Source organism: Dreissena polymorpha, chromosome 6 (assembly GCF_020536995.1).
Source record: "Dreissena polymorpha isolate Duluth1 chromosome 6, UMN_Dpol_1.0, whole genome shotgun sequence".
Classification (NCBI taxonomy): Eukaryota; Metazoa; Mollusca; class Bivalvia; order Myida; family Dreissenidae; genus Dreissena; species Dreissena polymorpha.
Window position 1 is genome coordinate 26,923,745 of NC_068360.1, and position 20,283 is coordinate 26,944,027.

The 20,283-nt window shown below is 33.0% G+C and overlaps 1 protein-coding gene and 1 non-coding gene across 2 annotated transcripts; both read right to left on the bottom strand.

Annotated features, from left to right (window-relative positions):
- Positions 1-5,989: 5,989 nt before the first annotated feature.
- On the bottom strand, positions 5,990-6,061 carry Trnap-agg (transfer RNA proline (anticodon AGG)). Its single transcript has one exon. It is a non-coding gene; the product is annotated as a tRNA-Pro (tRNA).
- An 11,832-nt stretch (positions 6,062-17,893) lies between these two features.
- LOC127835543 (uncharacterized) lies at positions 17,894-19,735 on the bottom strand. The gene is made up of 4 exons (XM_052361979.1): positions 19,629-19,735; positions 18,669-18,827; positions 18,163-18,386; positions 17,894-18,004 (listed from the first exon to the last, which is right to left on the bottom strand). The coding sequence occupies exons 1-4, from the start codon at positions 19,684-19,686 to the stop codon at positions 17,894-17,896; spliced, it is 552 nt and encodes a 183-aa protein (XP_052217939.1). The 5' UTR covers positions 19,687-19,735.
- Between the last annotated feature and the right edge of the window lie 548 nt (positions 19,736-20,283).

The window sequence follows — 20,283 nt, forward strand, 5'->3', positions numbered from 1 at the left end:
CCGCACTCGAAGCGGACACTCTAACACTAGGCTATCGAGGCGGTATAACTCTGTATATTCTATATTTGTAAAGAAGATATGGTATTTCAATATAGTCATTTGACAAATTGGGCGAGGATACAATGATCGGTCCCAGTTTTTTCGTCTCATTTAAAGTCTGCAGAAAATAAAATGAATATTTATTTATTCGTGCGTTTGTGTACAGAATTTTCCAGAATGCAACGATGGGGTACATCGCTCTGGGTTTCGACGTGTTAGGTTGCCATGGAAACACGGTTATAAGGTCAACACAAGGTAGGTCATCTATAATGTCCAACCCATCAACAGTTTCTACCAAGACCACAAATTAATATCAGCCAACAAACTTAAAAATATAAAAAATTATATAGTCAACACATACCAAAATATACGCACCTAAGGCTCAGTCAACAACATCTAACATATATCCAACTATAGGTCAGTCGACAACTTCCAATATATACACAGCTAAAGACCCGTAAAATACAGCCAACATACATACATACGGGATATTACGCTAGTCCAAGAGTTTGTATCAGTCGAGTGGCTTGTGTGATGACGTATCACACGAGAGGCGGAGCCTCGAGTGTGATGCGAAATAGCACAAGCCACGAGACTGATACAAACTCTTGGAACAATTGACTAGCGTAATATTTCTTTGATTATATACAACAACTAACGAAAACAGTTAGCATTTGTATTTTTTGCTTTAATAAAACTGACAAAACAATGACTTAAATGGTACGCCATAGTTTATTTAAGACGCGTATGAAAACAGTTTATGTAAATTAACATGTAATCATTTGCAGGCTGTCAAGCGGTCATACCTTTTCCTACTTTTTCCTACTATTTCCTACTTTTTCATCAGGATCCTACTTTTTCCTATTTGTTTACCAAATCTTCCTACTATTCCTACTTTTTCATTTTCAATAGAGAATTTTTTTTTAAAGAATTAATTTAGTAAACTTGCAGGATGAATGAATCTATGGCATGACTCTTTCCCTGTTAATGTGCATTCATCTAGATGAGACCTGACAACCCATGCTGACTGTCTGCTAGCACCTCTTCAGGGGCATTAATATTTATTTCTTATGTAACTTTTACAAATTATTGACAAGTTTTTTTTTGAAGTAACAATAGTGCTTTGTTTACTTCCTTAGCATTTGTACACTGCAGACGTCACTACCTTACACAGTTCCCAGTGATGCAAGAGCTGAGGGAACCCATTGTTTATTCCAGTTTTATTTTGTTTTCATTGACAACAATTTGACCAAACCTTATGCATGTTTACATGATATTGCTGTTTGGAATGTAGAGATATAGAGATACATGTATTGTATGAGTGGTTATGTAATATGGAATTTATTACACAAGTTATTGGAAAAAAGATAAAACTGATGCTTTGCCGAGTTTTCATCATTTACAAATATAATGTAATAAATTCTGTATTACATGACAACGGATATGATGTTCTATTGATATCATAGGTACATCATGTTTAGTAATTAAAGATGAATGCACAGAGCCTAAATGCCCTGATACATTTTTATGCTCCCGGTAGGGTGGCATATTGCAGTTGTACTGTCAGTCCGTTTGTCTGTCTGTCTGTGTGTGTGTGTCCGTCCGAAAACTTTAATATGGGCCATACCTTTTGCAATATTGAAGATAGCAACTTGATATTTGGCATGCTTCATGCTTTGGTCATCCTTCAAGGTCAAAAGTTAAAAAAATACAATCCAAGGGAAATAATAAGCTTTAAAAGGGAGATAATTTCTAAACCTGCCAAATGATATATTAAAATTTTATTTAAAAGCTGCGCAATAGTGGGCATTGTGTTTCGGACAAACACAATTCTTGTCTAATGATGCCATTGCTAGTGAGGTAACTTCAAGGTGTTAAAGCGAAGTATTAAAATTATTAAACGGCATTATTACACTCCCGCAAAGTCATCAATAATGTAAAAGCCATTATTTGAAACTGGAATAAACATTGCAGTGCAACTGTTTCATTGCCCAATCAATGCTGTCATAAAAGATGCCAGGTGATAAGGTCCTATCTCCAGTTGCATAATCTGCTCTGCAATGACCAGTCATTTTGAATGTAACTTAAGTCATTATAACTGCACCCTATTGTCAATTTAAAGGTTTCACAATGTAGCTGTAGCAGAGCATTTACACTGCTTTATATACTAGTATTAATCTTGTACAACAAGTTGGTGTATCACTAAATAAATTTGGTCTTCTGCTTAAGGATATAACATGCACAATATAATTACCATTTTTATATCGATACACAGAAGACCTCTAACCACTTATTTGATGATACACCAAAATGAACAGCATCTAATTACATGTATACTTCTTTATCAGGGTAGCTTTGCTTGAAACTTAATTATCATAGATACACCATAAGTGCTAAAATTCCTAGTGGGCAAACAAAGTTTAACCCTTCATGGATGGAAAAGTTGGACAACAGTGGAAAAACACTTGGATCATGGTGCAAGAGAGATACCGGCAATGAGTTTGCAAGAGATTGTACTGTCTAAAAGAAGTCCATCTTGTTGTAATTCTGGTGCTAATCAACTTATAAGTCATGCAGATGGATAAAAACACAAGGAAAACATGAAATACATGCATGATAATTCACAAAAGCGTTTGTTTGGAAGTGCCCAAAAGCCAAGCAGCTCTCAGGGTTGTGGGGATAAATCTATCTGTATGCAAGTACATCCATCACACAAGAAACAGGTACAAAAGGCTGAAATCTTCTGGGCCCTTAAGGTAGCTTCAAGTGGGTATCCATACAGAACATGTGATGGTACTCCTGCTCTGTTTCAAGCTATGTTTCCTGGACCTGTGTCTAAAAAATAAGTATTATGTATTCCTACTTTTGAGGGAAAAGTTCCTACTTTTTCCTACTTTTTTTCTACTTTTCTTGCAAAAGTAGTTCCTATTTTTTCCTACTTTTTGAAAAAAGGTCACTTGACAGCCTGCATTTGAACCGGTAAAACACAGGTTTTCGACAAGCTTACCTTAATAAATCGTTATTCCAATGTTTATAAAAATTAAGTTGACAACTTTAATCAAATGTTTATAACAAAAACGTTGAAACGATATGCAGTTCCACTTCTATTCTTCCATGTCTTTGTCGAAACTTAGTTTAAACCACACTATTTTATTGTATTCATATCGAAATTTACATTTATGCATGATAAACATACACTCCGAAATACATTGAGCATTCGTTCGATGTTTTAAACAAAATGTTTACTGTTAAAAACACCTCGCCCGACATGTCCTTAAATTCCAGAGAGTTTAAATAAATATGTCGTACTATAAAATAGGGGTTTACTATTTTCGATGCGCGTAATGTGACGTAATTAAATGTGTCGGAGAAAGTAGTCCAGCTAGTGTGGTAATACGGAATCGGAAAACAGCGAGTAGCATAATACGGGATTTATTTTAACGATTGATACAACCTATATTTAATTAAACGCATTAAACAGGTATATCATAAAACTCTAGATCAGTCAACAACCGATCGGTCATTCAATGCTAATATGTGTAAATTTAAAGGTGAGTCAAAAACCGCTTACATATGTACAGCAAACGTTGAGTCAACAACCGCTTGAAGTCCTAACAATTTCATAAGATAACTGCTTTTAATGGAAATAGAAAATTACGTATGTTTTTTGTTCATTGAGCAAAAAGGTGTGCAAATTTGCACTCATTTAACAATCGAGGAATGAAGTTCATGCTGGTAAATATTACAAGATATTTATTGAAAAATTGTTGTTCACCTAAATTTTAAATTCACATTAAGGACTTAGTTATGTGTTATTTAAAAAAATACACATTCAAACAGAAACCCGGCATTTGCAGTCACAGACCGGTACATGGGCCCTCAGCAACCTTCAGTGCGGGCTCGCAACTTCCGGAGTCGCAGTTCTGGCGCTCATTGCACTGATAGTGTTGATCGCTCTCTTCAAGATGTATCGTAAGAAGTACAAAATCACAACAGTTCCGGAAAAATGCTTACATAATTAATATCATTATTAGAATTGAAATCATGCACTATTAAAAACAAATACTTTACTATCCGACCATCAAATAACAAATAATATTTCACTATGGTACATATACGAATAATGTTTTCATACTTTTATATCGAGGGGTTCTTACATACTTCTCAAATATCAGAAAGAGTGCCTTTTTATATTTATGTTGAAATGCATGTTTTGTAAATACGTGTTCTATGAAAATGATGTTCTTATGTTAACAGTTTTTTTTCTTCAGCAAAGTCGTTGCACAGAACGGAACTGATGAGCTTCTTTGAACGCCGTATTTTCATATCAATGTCATATCATTAAGAAATATAAGCAAGGTCAGCGTGGCACTCAAAATCAGAAACGAAGGATTCACTAGACATTTTATCAACGTAAAAGACGCTTACCCACCCGTACTTTGGAAAACTGTTAAGACCAAAACATTAAAATTGATAACGTATGATAAAAAATATGTTCTATAATTATTGTAACATCTGCGAAGGAATAGACAAATTGTGTATTTAACAATACCTTCTCCTATATCGATATATTAATCTAAACAACATAACAAAATGAATATTATCTATGTTAACATTTTGTTATATTACCATTATTGTGACCTTTGTTATCATCGCCCAGTGTTTAAATAAAGAGTAGTTCTTTTCAGCGCCGCTCACTTAAAACGAAATAAATTTTGAATCATGGTTTGCAAAGGAAATAATTAGTTTGTTTTACTTTCCCGCCAGAAGCATTGCTTTCCTCTTTCCAAAAGAAACTTCTTATTTTTCGCAACATTACTTAGATGCACGTAGCCAATAGATATGTGCTCAAATAATTACTTTGCAGATGTATAACATTAGCAGTTCCTGGCGAAGTGCTGCTATATTATATTAAATAATTTGTTTATTTTTTATATTTCTATGATGAAGACATAAAAAACAAGGTAAAATATGCCCACAATGCCCTATGCATTCGATATATATATCCAAGCTGCCTCCTGTTCTTTCCGCAATTTTCTTGGCATTATCTCCATCTTGTTTGGACAATTGTAAAATTGTCTATTAGATCTGCAAGAAACCAATGTGTTTGCGCATGTAAAAAATTGTGCATGTTCAAGGAACGTCGTTTATGTAGTTGTACTTAAACACTTTGACGTTCGGAAAATAATAGACTCTCTCAAAATATCCAAAGCTGCCGGTATAGACAATATTGGCGCTAAAATTCTCATATATTGTGGGGATACCATTGTAGGTTCGATTACTTCTATTAATAATAATTGTATAGATGCTGGATTTTTCCTGACCAGCAAAAATAAGCATATGTTTTGTCAACACATAAAGGTGCAGATAACAATTATAGACCAATTTCTATTCTCCCAACAATTTCAAAGATATTTGAGAGACACATTACAAAGCAACTTAAATCATATATTGAAAAGCATGAACTACTCCACAGTTACCAATCTGGTTTCCGCCCAAATCATTCCTGTCAATTATCCTTGATTCGCCTTGTAGATTCTTGGTTGCAGTATATTGATTCTGGTCGCATGGTTGGATCAATTTTCCTGGATCTCCGGAAAGCATTCGATTTAGTAGATCATGACATGTTACTTGAATTTTTTATTTTATTTCCCATTTACATTAATGACATCCCATCTTTCGTTAGAAACTCAACAATTGATCTTTACGCAGACGATTCAACATTACACATACCTGATTATAACATTCAAAATATACAATTAAATTTGCAAAACGATTTGGACAGTATAGCAACATGGTGTTCCTTTAATAGCATGTCAATTCATCCAAACATTACAAGTCTATTAAGAACATCCATTTGAAATGATCTGTGCGCCCATCAAGATTTCATAAAGCATTGAACGGTATTGACTAAATATTATTTTCAGTCGACTCTATGCAAAATTTTTTTGGGCTCGTCCAGGATTTGAACCCGGGACATCTCGCACCCTAAGCGAGAATCATACCCCTAGACCAACAAGCCATATGAATCTGTTCGATTCTTTTACAGAAAACTTACGCAGATAAAACAAATGCACAGCCTTAATAATTTAAAACGATTGCACAATTATTGCCAATCCAACTATTTGACGTTTCTTATCATATTGCGATGAATTTACGAATGAAAGAGCGGCTCGTCGGTCTCGGTGTATGATTCACGTTTTGGGTGCGAGAGGTCCCGGGTTCAAATCCCGGACGCCGTCGGAAGGAAATTGACATTGGGGCGGCGGAAGGGGTGGGTATGAAGGGGGTATTACCCTCCCGTTGGTGTCTAAATGTCTTTAGAAATGCAAGGCGCATTCAGAACTATGTAACATCTATGTGCGACTAAATGAAAACTGGAAATATATTATCCCCAAAAGTGCTAAATAAATAACATGGTTGCTATTAATATTACACACATTTACGCATCAGCAAAGAAATCTAGACATGGCCGATATTGAAGCATGTCATCTGAGTAGGCTGTACCTTAATAAATGGTTTAAACACCAGCACCTGTATTGAACTGCATACACCACGCTCTTTTGCGTGATGACTCGAGAAGTTTTGCAACTCTTTACATACCATTGTGAACGTAACACCGAAATCTATGTGTTTAATAGTGCATTATACATTATATTGAACAATCCCAATATTGTTTAAATATCGATCGATTCAAAGAGTCCACTATAATTAAACTAAATATTTGCAATATGTAAAGTATTTCATAAGATACTAAAACTTATCACCTCAGTCTATACGGTTATTCGATTCATTTTCATATACATTTATTTTCATTACAGTCACATAAACAAACAAGCTATGTTATATGAATCTTTTACACCCAATATTGCTGCATCTTCCTGTATTTGCACGATGAAGATCTGAAATATTAACTTTATCATGCTTATTCTTCAATCTTTTTGTAAAAAGAAAGAATGTAGTTTGAACGTATTCGTAATTTCATTTTATCATTCCTTAAAAAGTTGTAACTCTGTTTCTCCGGTCGTCTTCCTACCATCGAGTAATTAAATGGTTTCTAAATTGAATGCGTTCTAATTCCCGTTTATTATTGTTTAATATGAGTTGCAATGCTATGAGGTTAAATTTTATTTACACTTGTATGTATCATGAATATTGCTGGACCAAGTGTGAGGTTGAGCGCTCTAAAACCGGTTTAAAACCCCAGTGCTTCGCATTAACCGTTCCAAGGCGGCGACCCTAGCTTTATTCTACTATGTGTGTATGTTGTTTCGTATTGTGCCCTAGTATTTTGGCTTGGTCACTTGCCATAAATAAAGGACCACGAACTTGTGTATAATAAGAATGCAATATTACTGGGGCAGCTGGGGTTTCACTTCTTTATATTGATTAATTAAATTCGGTTTATTGATTGATGACCCTCTGAGGAATTTCGTTGATATAAGTTTGTTTGCCCGACAAAAAGTGTTCTTACTATGGTTATAAGTTACATAAAAACACTGGAAGTAGGACCTCGTAAAAACTCAAATAGTACTTGAGCTATCATGATAAAACTCGGTCTCAAGCTATGTTGATTAAACTTATGGGGATCATGTACTTACTTAGACAAAGTTATCGCTTTATGTGGCAGACGTTTTGCTCTAACAAAGCTCTTGTTTTTATGGCGATAAACGACTGGATCTGTTAAGGACTACTGGCTTACGCCGATAGAATTTAGTAGTGGAATTAAGAAATTGGAAATAAAGTGACTTTTTAATTACTGTACCCGATACTAGTCAGTAAATTGAAATGTAACTGCGCTTCGCTGATGAAACATGTATGCGTTCTTTTAACGATGATAAGTATAGTAATTTTGATTTATTTAATCAGGCAAAAAACCAACCAGACTCGGTCGAAATTATACCATATAATGTAGTTTATGTACAAATATTTTGATTCAAATCAGTGTTCAAACATTATACTTAAATTTAAATTTTTTGCTTGTTTTACCAACAGTCTTTCATCTGTTTGATTGTTTCACGGAAAAGTTAACTTTAAAGATATTTGTTTTGCCTCTCCATTTTATTGTTAGAACTGCGTTCGTTCGTTATACTGAAATAAAATAACTGAGGATTCTCCAGAAATTCATATCAAGGCATTTCTTAACGACGTACGCATTTCTAAAATGCTTTTAATTGGCGGCGAAGAATTTGTGTATTTGTTTGGTTTTTATTGCACGTCTGCTTTGCATAAAACACCGAATGTTCTCTTAATTACCACTTACTAATTAGTGATGGCGAAATAAATAAAGTTATAGTGTTAATCTGCACAGTTACTCAAGTCATATAATATATATCTTACTAAAATAATGCATCTACAAGTACCCCTCTTATGAAGATGTTAACAATTCCACATATAGCTTGTATCTACACGAATCCACGCGAACATGGATGTTTATGTATATCATGCAACGCTTATTCACAGAAGCAAACGAGTTTATGTAGGAGTTGACTAAGTACATAAGAACATATTAATTAAACAACCCAGTTGATTATCTTTCCTTAGTTTTGTCACTATATCTTAGTTAGAGTTTTATTAGTGCAACTTCAACACAAATGTGTATGGACATTTTGAAGAATAGGGTGAAAACATATCGTGTATATGTAAACAAGTCAGACCCTGACCAAAGTGTATTTCGCTCAAGAAAATGTTAAATTTGAACGAGTCTACTTTTTAAATATTTAAAACTATTTTAAAAATACAAAGTTTTAACTGTGGTGGTAATTTTTATCAAAAATTCACTAAAATGAGTATTATTCTTTTACATAGCCTACTGTAACGAACTGTTTTTGGACGAATCGGTCGGAATATTAACTGGTAGTAACTTCCCTTTAATTGTATGATACTTTATTATTTACTTTTTTGGATGTAAACCTTCCATCTCATGGAACACAAAGCAAAGAGATTTGCACTCACAGGTAAGCTTCATTCCAACTTAATTACTCTGAAAGGTGCTCATTGCTTTCTAAATGCAATTAGATTATTTAGATTTTTCTTATTATATTTAGTTGTTTAAAGGCGATTGTTTGTCATCGTTTGTTAAACATTATAAAATGTATTATTTAACTTTACTTGACCAATTTTTTTTTATAAAACTATTATCAAAATTAAGTTCCCATGTCTTATATTTTGTTTGTAATGTCGTATGGTTTTCATCTTCAGATTTGATACATTCTTCTTTTGAGGAAACAATTGCCATAACCTCGCACATTTAGAATTCAGATGTTTCCCGATGACCTTCAATAAGCCAAAGTCTCGCTTACTAACAAAATTCCTGAACTCGTTTAATAAATATGGTATGATATGACAACTCGTGCCAGATCCTATATTTATTACACAATGTTATATATATATATATATATATATATATATATATATATATATATATATATATATATATATATATATATATATATATATTATAACAAAACTAGTAAAACCATTACCTTAATTTTATCAATAAAATGAGTGCATACACATACTTGAAGGCTTGTCGAAATTACTTGTATTTGCCAGTGAATGTTTTATAAGATCCTGAAACATACGTCAAGCCATATGTCAATGTTTATAGCAATAAAAATCTCTTAAGTAGTTGCAATATTTAGCCAGATTGTTTGAAATCAAAAGGGGAATATATTCTGCATAATTGAAGGTCTGGAACCTGCATACTTGTAGTAGAAACAGGAATGCGGAGAAGTTGAACGTTAACCTTTACAAAAAAAAGTCCAAAATTTGACTACAATCCTGCTAAATAATCTTTTAGATTTCGAACAAAACTTGGTCAAGTACAACAAGGAGAAATAATAATTTTTGTAACTGGTTTAAAATGGAGCCGATCGTTTTATTAATTATCAAGGAGAAAGTCGTGTAAATATTAAAAGTTGTTGTCGTAGTGATTATTGAGGTCATGGAATGCAACATTAAAATAATCATTCTTGTGCATAATATAATGTTTAGAAAAATGAACGCATAAGATTATGTATTTGCAATAACAAATACTTTGAAAACATAATATCTGCATGAACATAACGACAAAATACATCAACCTTAACATACGAACTCTTTTGTTGCGCCAGTTAACCTTATTCAGCATTCTTTTTGTGGAACAGGGTAAGTTGGGATATTTCAAAACTGTTTTTACACGATTAAGGTAACGGAACAGTGTATTTGTCAATGTGTAAAGATTCAGGTATTCAATTTATTGCGATCTCATAAAATACATGCTTTTGAGAATGTGTTACATATATATATATAATTAAATAATCAGTACAAACACCGTCTTTTGTTTCTTAATAATTATTTTTTAATGCTTCTTAAAACACGTTGCGGCCATAGCCTTCCTCAGTGGTAATAAAACAAATATATGAAATGACGTCAACGTCACATATACACGTAACGTTGTTTGGCCGAAAAAATATATAACACATAATATTGCAATATACAACGATGGATAAATCTTGATTCACCAGCCTATAAGTAAATATATGATATAAAAAGACAATGTAATAGGCAAACATCATATATATATATATATATATATATATATATATATATATATATATATATATATATATATATATATATGTGAATAATGCTTATGTTCTATATGTTATAAAGCAGTTTATTATTTAAACCGTTAGAAATCATAGTTTTTAATATATGTATCCAAAATGTTACTTTGCATAAACGGTCTAAATTGTTTTCTTCAAAATGATTAGGTACAAATGAGAAATCAGATAAACTGCAATCATTGTGAGTAGATGCAAAATGTGTAGCAATATGTAAAATAGGATTTATTGAACAGTTTTTGATATCAAGTCTATGGCTTTTCATTTTGCGGATACATTTTGATTAGTTTGCCCGACATATTGTTGACAGCATTTTTTTTACGTTTATATCAGATATATAACTTAACGTGAAGCGCAATCAACATCATAGTGCAAATCATAGGATAAACCAGTTACAGTACTATTGAATTTTGAACACATGTTAATATTATTGCAGTGTGTGCATCTTCGTTGGCTACATTGCAAGATGAATGTATTTAAGTATTGTTATAAGAAACTGAACCTTTCACAAGACTGTTACTTAAATTCTTAGGTCGTTTATAGGCCAAAATAGACTTAAATGAATGTAGGGATTTCACACTTTCCTTATCTGATAATCTTAATAAATCCCAGTATTTGTGTAAAATGTTAGCAATGTTAGGAAGTGATGGGTTTTTTACAATAGATAGAGATATGATTGCATGTTTCGCCTCCAATAGGGAATACGTTTTGCATACATAAATGAAAATTTCGTGATCAAAACCATCATTATACATTAAGTTTAAATAATTCCATGCTTCAAGGTAACACAAAAAAGTCATCTGTAGAAGTAAGATTCAACTCATCTATAAGGATCCCCAAACCCGCAAACACAGCTATAGCCGTAACATCGTCAGTAGTTCATCATCAAGCACATAAACTTCACACCACCAATACCAGCACTAACAATCGAGCGATACAAGCATTACTCCAGGACATGCACCATCTTTTGCATCCGACATGATTTTAGTTTCCAACTTTATATTTCTTTGTATTCATATCACGGATTAAAGATACGATTATAACATATAAGGAATGACATACTCTTACAAGTATTATGAAAATAATTATATACATACTATGTTTGTATACATCCTTATATATTTAGCAACATTTGTTATATGCAAAATAACTGCAAACCTGTTTTGGAAAACTCTCTTTAAATGAGATTGTTTTAATTAATTCGGTCATGATTAAATACATACATAATTGTTTTAGGAAACGATAACGCCATATCCTTTTTTACTTAAGCATAGAATATGTTTGGGGCCTAGCTCTAGATATTGGTAGCGTGTGACAGTAACAGTGTGTGGTCCCTAAATCAGAATCAACGACGACGACAAAGAAATAAACTTTATTCCACTCTGTTAAACTTCACAAAGTTTAAAATAGCCTTAGTAGATTTGTTAGAGCGGTGACACGTATTCAAAGCAGCACAGTTACACTAAAGTTCTGTGATGAGTTGAAAATATTCTGCGAAAAGTTGCACTTATGGGAATATGTTCGCGTACAAGTGATTTCTTTACGTATTGTTTCGATTAATTCACACCATAGATTAGTTATTTATATTTTCGGAAGCAAGCTGATGTAACTGCTTCTCTCCGACAAGAAAAAACAAGACTGACTCAAGAATAAACAGAACGTTCGAAAAGTGGCCAAAAATCGGGCACCGGCTCAAAATCGGCGTTCGACCTGCAAAATTTATTTAAAGTTTATGTTAGAGTGACCGGCTAATGTTTATAAATTAATTAAGTTAAAAAGTAGAAAAAAACACTCAAGAGCAAAACCATTTGATCTTAATAGCATTTAAATTATCATAGCTATATGTTTATGTGCTTTAAATACAAGGGCCCACTTAACTCTTCGTACTGTACACATTTTCACACAAAAAGAAGAAAACACACATACCGTCGCACATTAATTTACGATGCGTAATCTCAATTGTTTATTTCAAGTTTCAAATCAGGATATACAAATAATTGTTCATGTCGTCATACGTGTGTGACAAAGTTTCTGTATTGTGCACATCAGAATCTTATGTATTATACCTTCCAGCGCTACTTATATATAAACTATGTATTTTCATACATAAACTGCATACCTATTATAAATGACAGTAAAATTAGCATAACTAAATGTTTGTCTTAGAATAAACCTATTGTTTTCTAGCTACGAAATCCCAGTTAATCAGTAAGTCAAATTAGTATAACTGATGTGATCAGTGATTTCCTCCGGGTTTCAAATTGGGTAGCTTTTTTATAACCGCAGATCAGTGAAGATTTCACAATCAAGTTCTTTACGGAGTAAAAAGATAAACAGCGAATCTAAGACGCCATTTGAAAAACTGTGTCTGCTACTTAAACTTTTTGGACATTTGCATAGTTTGTTGTGTGTATATAGATATTATACTGTTCACTCGCACCTGTTCGGTATGCAAACCACAAAGCATCCATTCGGATCTAAGAGTAATTTTAAGTCATCTTTGAAAATATGCAGATAATTAATTTCGACTTTTAAGTATTTGGGATAGACTTAAACGGTTGTAGTGATAACCTATCGCACTATTCACTGAGTTTCATAGAATGTCTGTGTGTTCCATTTCAACATGACTATTGGAAACAATAAACAATCGCGATGATGCTAAGAACCGATGGTATACGACCAGGGAGGCCGTAAATTTGATGGTTTGATTATCTCCAGGTGTTATTTAGTTGAGCATTCTAAAAATAAAACATTAAAGTCCTAAAAAGACATTGATAACAAAGAACCTCGAAATAATCACCCGGATTACTACAATGAGAAAAGTGGAAAATACATCGTATGTGCGGTGTAATTTCATTAAGTCCATTGAGTAAAGTTTAACGATGGATTGTGTTTTTTGTTAAATGTAATGCAAGCGTAGAAGTTGTATAGATCAACACAACACACATAGAGAACATAATATACGATTAGTTTATTGTGAATAACGACAACAGATGAAATACAAAAGCATGTGCAAAAGAGGTGTGTTCCAATATTAAAGAAACAAAATTTGAAAAAAAATCTCAACATATTTATATATATTGTCATGTAACGTAAGTGGCATTATCCCATAATTATATTATTATTTTAATGAAGTCAACAAATATAAAGATGGTATACATATACAAAAATAATTTGTCATAGTTTTTTCGTTTTAAGTCCTAATAAAAACATGTTTAACTTAATACAAATTTAGTAAACAAAGATAATAGTATGTTTATGTCATTGTGTACTGTAATTAATCCGAAGACGCACACGAACACACCAATGCAGAATACAATAAACAAAAAAGGCTGAAGCTTACAACTAACTTATGAATCCTAAAGAAAAGTACGATGCAGCATTTATCCCCGCCGCTGTAAATTTTAGTCTTTTGACTCACTTTGTAGTAGCTTGCATATAAAGTCAAACCTCTACAGACTAATGCTCTGCAAACCGCTGTTTGTGTTTGGATAAAAATAATCATTTTTATTTTCGTCTAGTTCTGTTTTCTTTCATAATGCGTTCAAAATCAGCACGCAGCATACACGATACATTTGTCCATTGTCATTTTCCTTTTGCTTGTTAAACAGGCCGTTCTTAGTAGATAAACATTTATAGAACAACTAACAAATGAACGACATATTCATAAAAGAAATTACCCTTCAAATTGAACGTCAATGTCCTTAGAAATTCAATAAAAAAATGCACCACACAAGATTTAAAATTCTTTCAAGTCACTAACACTGTTCTCAATCCATAAACTGTTTAACACACCAGTTTAATTTAAGCACCGCATTATTGGAGCACATTCTACAGTATTATAGAAATCTACAAAGCAATCTTAACGGTTAATTTGAGCAATATATTCAAACAACTGTATTCAAATATTATTGTAATAATCCATCCTAAACATACAAATTTGTAATGTTGTTTTGTCACTGCATTACATAATTCCCTAAAACCCGGGTCTTTAAACTGAATGAATGATGCATTCCAGTGACTAAATATCAGAATGCAATCACGTGCAGGGTGGCGATTTATTTTTCATCCAGTTGAAAGCAATGTAAACGCCGTGATGGAATAATAGCTACGGTTAGTATTCTTATACGTATATTGATTTAAAATGTATTCATTCAATGCATGTTTTATATATAGAATGTTAAGAACAAATGAATGAGAATGTTGATACATTTGAACGAGATAAATCGCATTCAAGTCTTAAGTATGTAGTCATATATTTACAACAGACGAGTAAAGGAAGAAAGGATTGTAAAGCACATTATACTTGATATTATAGTTTCCTTCTGTTATATCATAAAGCTGTAGGATAACGTTTTTCTTTGTTCTTTATATTAAGAACACTAGGGGAAAAAGAAATCCGTTTTCAATTACATACACACATTCATAAAATATACTTTGGGTATGAACACTTTATTCACACTTTAGCTAGACAATATCTTAACTATGATGAATAACGTGTTTAAATCATTGACCATTTAAATCGGGAAAACAAGAAATTGACAGTTTCTGAATTGGAACATCCCATTATATGAACCTAACTATGTAAATAAGTTGTGCAATTGGAACACTTTTGCAAATGGTTTAATTGATTGTAAGATATACCAATAATTATCCGTATCACATTGCAATGTTCGCAGTGGTTACCTCCTCTATGTGTTAACGGTAGCCATCGCATTCACATCTAAAATAGTGTTAAGGATCTGAGAGCATTTATAGTTTGCAGCTTTTTGTAAGTTGATAAATATACACATATATAATATTTGAATCGACCATTATCACGAGGTGTGTAATAGGAGCTGATATTTCATACGATACCCCGAACCAGACAAATATGTTCGCGGATGTTGACATCATTTGTCTGCCTTTCTAAAACTGACCGATTCCAAACTTGCCGAGGACTTCAGCGAGTAACTTAGATGCGGCCAACTTGTCAATGTCAGGTGCCGCGCAACATGGCTCAAAGTCGATACAATCTGCCTCATCTTCTTCATCGCCTTCAGCTGTTTCCATTGGTTGGACATGTTCCTATTGAAGCAACAGTTTTTATGCATAACAAGTTAAACAATTTTGAGCGTGTTCACAATGATATCACAATAACACAATATGGTACTTTTTCAAACATAAAACCATCTTAGAATACAATTTAAAGCTTATAATACGTTTTTTTCTTTTTTGGTATAATTATGATATATGCAGTGGAAACATTTTCAGACGAAACCGAAACTTAAAATTTCGAAGGTCAAGAGCATCATGGCCCAATGGCGCTCAACTGGAACGCGCAGGAACCTAACTTTTCTGATAAGGTGAAGTTCAAAAGAATGAGAGTATTTATGAAACATAAATATTTAATTTCTAGGCACATTTTTATTTTTTAACTCGACAGAGATATCATTAAAACAAATGTTTTGACCGAGGCTAATGAAGAGTGGACCTATTGTTGAGCTCACATGACCCAGTTTCTAATTAAGCCGAGATTTTATTGTGAACATGTTCTGACCAAGTTTCATGAAGGTATGTAAACATATGTGGTCAATAGAGCCTTTACAAGTTTCACAGCAAAAGCCATCAAAAAAGTGCGCAACTCCTGGCGGCCATGTTTTTCTAAATCAAAACAATTTTTTCGACGAACATTTACCATTTTCAAAAATAACCAAGCCATCATTAGACAAACGTTATGACTAGGTTTTATGAAGATGACACTAAAGATGACTTCTAGAGTGTTCACAAGGTTTAATTATAACCATAAAAGGAAAACTGCCCCGCCCCGCAATATTATTCAACAAGCCATAACTTTGTGAAACTCGGGAGAGCTATCATTAAAAAAATGTTCTGATCATGTTCTTTGAGGATTGGATTAAAACTTTGACTTCTAGAGTTTCCACAAGCTTTGTCTTCAAATAGACCTAGTGATGTAGTGTTAAACCTCCCGCGAACCAGTTTCGAACTCGGCCAAGATATCATTAGAACCGAGTTCTGATCAAGTTTCATGAAGATCATGAAATAAATGTGACCTAAATAGTGTTCGCAAGGTATATATTGACGACTCACGACAGGCAACACACGACAGACGACACACGACGGACACAAGTTCACCATGAGCACGTTGTGCTCAGTAAAGCTGAAAGGATGTGCAATTAACTACAGAACGGGTATTATACATATAACTAATAACGTGTTCATGTGAAAAGATTTTTGTTTTAACGACAAAACTCATACATGTAATCACTATTAATGTTCACTTTTTTTTCCCAAATGTTGGCAAAAATTACCCAGCCAAAAGCACTTTCACATGCAATGAACATTTCCATAAAGCTGCCATTAATTTTGGCCAGTTATTAATGAGAACAATCTAACAGACCGACAAGTAGGCGTTAGTTTGCTCACCCGACCAGTTTTCTGCGAGAATTAGTAATCTAAATATTTCAATATTAGTAAAGAAACATACTGAAAGGAGGATGGCCTGGAATCGTTCAGGAAACATTAGTTTCGCCACCTCCATGAGGAATTGTTCCCTAGGCTGATCAAAATCGTTAAGAACTGAAACAATAAAAAATGACAGATTTGCATTTGGAACATTAAACGAATTGCATAGTTATTACTTGCATGTGTGCACCACATAACCATTTATAAATATATAAATAATAAATCAATCATAGTATTATAAAAGTGAAAAGTAATGTATTCTACATAATTTAAATAACTCTGGCCCAGTCTTACACTAAGCGATAAATTGAACCTAAATAGATGAACCATGATATAATGTGAACTGTTTTCACAACGAAACATCGATGATAACACGCTACAAACCATGCTGACTTATGTAAAATCCTCCCGAGATAGAATTTTATATAATTTTAAAAGTAGTTAAATAACGAACTATTGGTACTTGATTATTATTAAATATAATAATACAACTATTTACATGTATAGCGTTTTAGTCACAAAGATACGTTTTCTAGATAGCGCTGCACTTTTAAAAGTATTATCTCCAGGTACCAACAATGTTTACCCCTTTATGAAATAGTGTTTCTTTTTGGAAAAAAAAACGTTTATATGGTGTCGGATTTCGAACAAATTTATAAACGAATAGCATTTTTTGTGTTAACTTCTTTGCGGGTGTCTCCAAAGTCTATTACATTCTGAGAAACGTGGATTGCATAGACGCGATTTAATTTTGATTTAAATGGCAGAATTAATACCATACACTAACCATTGTTAAGCTGTTGCTTGACATCACTTCTAAGCTTTCTACTATCTCCCCACTTGACAACTCTATCGATGAGATCGATGAGCTCATACTTGTCGGACAGGTCCATCTATAATAGAGATTTTTCTAACGTTAAATAGTATGTCGATGTATTGTTTGACAGATAGAACTGGGACCAACAAAATACGTGTGTTTAGCAGACATAAGATCGTAACTATCTGAAATATAAGTGGTACATTGTGACTGAGCATTTAAAATTAAGCATACCTGTTCAAATACATTTCTGTAATTGTCCTCGAAATCCTTAACGCTATTGAACGTGTTATTGGTATACAATCCACTGAATACTCGCAGGGCCTCCTTGTAGTCTTTCAAAATTTTATTAGTGTGCTTTTGATATTCATTCAAATTTGCATTTTCTTCACATTTTGTTGCTCCTCCAAAGTCAATAACCTTTACGCGCATGTCACTGTCTAGCATCAAATTACCACCTAAAATAAGGTTGTTTACTAAAAATAATGATTATTTGAATACCTGTATTTTGCTAATATATATATAAATTAAATTTACATGCCGTTTTATCAATTCTGAACAAAAGACAAAAGAACCAGTGTTAACAGTCCAACATTTTCTGGATAACGCATGACATATGGTGCATCGCGCACAGAGAATACAAATTATTCCATATCCAGCTATATTATTGTAATTTGATTTATTGGAAACATTCAAGTGAATTGGAACCATTTAAATATTAGTATTTTTTCTTTTCTAACCGTGCACGTCGTTGTGCGTCCATCCCTTATCATGCATAGCAGAGATTGCGTCAAGGCTTCTGTCCAGCACATGCAGAGAGAAAGGCTTCACCAAATGGCTATGTTGATCATCTCTTAGTTTAAACATATACTCATCCATGATACTGGTAAGTGTTTTTCCTGTAATAGTACACACATTCAATTATTATGTCATTTTTGCATGTTGTGGCTGTTATCTCAGAACGTATAGGAACATTCAAATTGTAAAATGGCATCTATTTGACTTATGTACAGTATAGCTTTTACAACAACATAATTGGAATACAAAACATAATCATATAGTTCCTGTTTATTTATGTTTATAGGTTTCAAACTAGAGGGAAAATTTTATTTTTCACTTTTTCGTGGACCAATAAAGTTCAAGAATCTCGTTTTAGTATCTTTGAAGTTTTCTTTTAAAAATTAATTTTACTAGAAGGGTACACGAAGAACAATCCTAATCCATATAACGTAATTGTATGCTTTTTAAATTGTTGTTTAAATGGGCCAACAGTATTTAAACTTGTATCAAAACCATATTTAGAGCATTGGCAAGTATCACATTTATCTTTGAACTAGGAACATAGGACTTACATGCAATATATCGATACCAAATGATTAACGTTTAGAACAAGTAACATGTAAATGATATTACATTTGTCGTATGAATGAAAATGTTACAGTCAAGATCTATATTCTGCCAAAATTCTACCAGAGAATTTCGAGCTAGGAAACGGGCTTTATATTAACAAGCCGTCTTCACGTGGTGAACGTTTGTGGAGAATGATTTTTGAGCGTTCTTCTGGAGATCAATTATTTAATGGTAAAACTGAAGTACGATAAAAGACTTATTTGTGCACAAATTGACGCCATGTAAAGAGTAAAACCTAAACATTGGGTGTGCCAAACAAACAAAATGTCTTAAATGTTTTCTTGTAATACCTTTTATAATCTCCATGTGTATTTCGATCTTGTTGTTGACAATTTGGAACAAGAACATCCTGGGTACATTACCGGAGTCATTCAAATCGATCCAGCATCGCACTTCGTTAACGGCATTGATTGAAATCATGACCTTAAAATTGTCGAAAGTCGGTCTAAGTAAACTTATACATAATCAATCGCATTTTGTAAACTTCAGATGTTTCTAGTTAAGTTTAAATGAAGCATTATATAAACTTCAGATGTTTCTAGTTTAGTATATGTGAACGTATGTATCAATGTCACACGTACAGTTTAAAACACATGAAAGCTGCAGTGTAAATTATACAACCATTGTTCTCGAAGCTTTCAACAAATCAAAAAAAGTTTAACCAAGCAATAAGGTATGTATTTAAGAAATATGAAATCACACGTAATATACTAACGGTTTTAAGACCATGTTCTCTGCCAGTTGCCTTGTCTTTAACAACCACTACGTCACCAGAGATTCCTGTTCCAAGTAGTTTGTTCATGCTTTTAAACTCCTTTCCATTCCGATATAGTTTACCGTACGACACTGATATCTGAAATTCCTTTTTTTCAGATCATGTTCTTAATGACGTTTTTTTATATGAGCTACAAAACATTTGAACACGTTGTGTCCGCCTATCGAGAA

What these genes read in the sequence shown, in the direction of transcription:
- LOC127835543 (XM_052361979.1), bottom strand. Translation starts at nt 19,686, where the DNA reads ATGTTCTTGTTCCAAATTGTCAACAACAAGATCGAAATACACATGGAG. An exon ending in ACACATGGAGATTATAAAAG is followed by an intron (nt 18,828 to 19,628) that starts GTATTACAAGAA and finishes GTACTATTACAG; the next exon opens with GAAAAACACTTACCAGTATC. An exon ending in ACAGAAATGTATTTGAACAG is followed by an intron (nt 18,005 to 18,162) that starts GTATGCTTAATT and finishes TCTCTATTATAG; the next exon opens with ATGGACCTGTCCGACAAGTA.